The 1,882-nt window shown below is 48.6% G+C and overlaps 1 protein-coding gene across 1 annotated transcript in view; it reads right to left on the bottom strand.

The window, feature by feature from the left end:
* LOC106531743 (deoxynucleotidyltransferase terminal-interacting protein 1) overlaps positions 1–984 on the bottom strand; it is a gene marked incomplete in the record, with an annotated part of 12,432 nt that extends 11,448 nt beyond the window's left edge. The window contains 2 exon segments of the mRNA XM_014027660.1: positions 302–372; positions 629–984. Of these exon segments, the coding sequence (XP_013883114.1) occupies positions 302–372; positions 629–703 (146 nt within the window).
* Between the last annotated feature and the right edge of the window lie 898 nt (positions 985–1,882).

The following is a 1,882-nucleotide window of genomic DNA, read 5'->3' as shown; positions in this document are numbered from 1 at the left end:
ACCCAACAGAACCAGTGGACCCAACAGAACCAGTGGACCCATCAGGACCAGTGGACCCATCAGGACCAGTGGACCCATCAGAACCAGTGGACCCAACAGAACCAGTGGACCCAACAGAACCAGTGGACCCATCAGGACCAGTGGACCCATCAGGACCAGTGGACCCATCAGAACCAGTGGACCCATCAGGACCAGTGGACCCATCAGAACCAGTGGACCCATCAGGACCAGTGGACCCATCAGGACCAGTGGACCCATCAGGACCAGTGGACCCATCAGGACCAGTGGACCCAGCACTAACCTGACAGTGGTGTGTGAGCGGCGTCCTCGTCTCTGAACGTGTCGATGTTTGATCATCAGGTTCCACGGCTTCTGTACACAGAACATCAAGAACTGAACCAAAACCAGAACCACATACACAAACTGGGCCTGCATACAGAAACAGAACCACAGACACAAACTGGACCTGCATACAGAACCAGAACCACAGACCCAGTGAGACCCTGAACCTGGACCCTACAACAACTTCACGGTAAAATACAGAACATGAAAAATAGCCCGGTTCGGTTCGGTTCGGTTCGCCTGAGCCGAGCTAACTGTTAGCCACATAATTAGCTGTAGTTCTCACCGGGTTCTGGACCGGCTGTTCGGTTCCGTCCTGGTCCAGCCAGTCCCGGCCTCCTTCGCTGCGATGGGCTCCCATGGTGGAGGACAAGCTGGTCTCCGGTTCGGTTCGGTCCGTTTACCCGAGCTAACTGTGCTAAGCTAGCAGCTGCTGTAGCAGACAGTTGTTTCTGATAGTTCTGGTACCGGTTCTGTTCGACTCCTGGGTAAACAAACCACTCGTGACTGATGTCTAATCAGTTACAGATCAGTACCGATCAGTTCGCTTTGATGTTTATTTCCAGGAAGTTAAACCCGGACAAACTTCCGCTCAGTGAAGCGGAACACAACATGACGTCTTCCGGTCACAGCCGTGACAAAATAAAAGTATCAGAGCTACTTCACTGAATTTCAAAATAAAAACTGGAGAGAAGGGGTTTTCTGCAGAGTCAAAGTGGGCGTGTCACAAGAGTGGGCGTGTCTAAAGCATAAAGACTGTGGTCTACGAGGCCTACATGACGGTATCCTCAGATTGACCTCTTTACAGCCTGACCCTGACCCCAACACTAAGGTCGACCAAGTAGGGGTCTCCAGAAAAAGTGGTGCCGTACAGTAACGCCCCTTTTGTTCTTGTCCAATCAGGTGTGTCTCTTTAAAAAGTCAGTCAAATCAGGTGTGTCGCTTTAGAATCGTTTTCCTTGTGACACGCCCACTCGCAGAGACCCCTACTTGAAATGGGCTCGTGAGTATTTGAACTAAAATTAATCCTAACTGTGAATATTTTATTTTACAAACGTGTAGAAACACTTTAGAGAGAGAATAAAAGTAATCATCCTGTTGGTTCTGGTTGGTTTTAGGTTCAGACCCGTCTGGAGATTATAAAAAAAATATTAAATTTTCAGGTGTCCTGATGATCTCAGTAATCCAGGTAGAAAAATCAAGAAGAAAAAATCAGTAGTTCCTCTGGATGGTTCTTCAGTGAAACGTTTCATCTCCTCCAAGAGACTTCTTCAGTCTGATGAGTTTCAGGTGAACTCAGCCTTATAAGCTCCGCCTCCATGTGGTGGACAAACAGGTTAGTCACATGGAAAAGAGGACCATCACCTAACAATAGGCTTGATTAGTTCTATTGTTCATAGAGGGTCATGTGACCCATCACCTGACTATCATTGGGGCCCTGATTCACACCTTTTGCTCACAGGGGGCGGAGTCATACCTGCAATAACAGCGTTGTAGGAGGAGGACAACTGAAAACGGAGGCCTCCACCTCTGTTTAATG

The sequence above is a fragment of the Austrofundulus limnaeus genome, unplaced genomic scaffold, assembly GCF_001266775.1.
Source record: "Austrofundulus limnaeus strain Quisiro unplaced genomic scaffold, Austrofundulus_limnaeus-1.0 Scaffold671, whole genome shotgun sequence".
NCBI lineage: Eukaryota > Metazoa > Chordata > Actinopteri > Cyprinodontiformes > Rivulidae > Austrofundulus > Austrofundulus limnaeus.
This window is presented reverse-complemented; position numbering and strand designations above follow the sequence as displayed.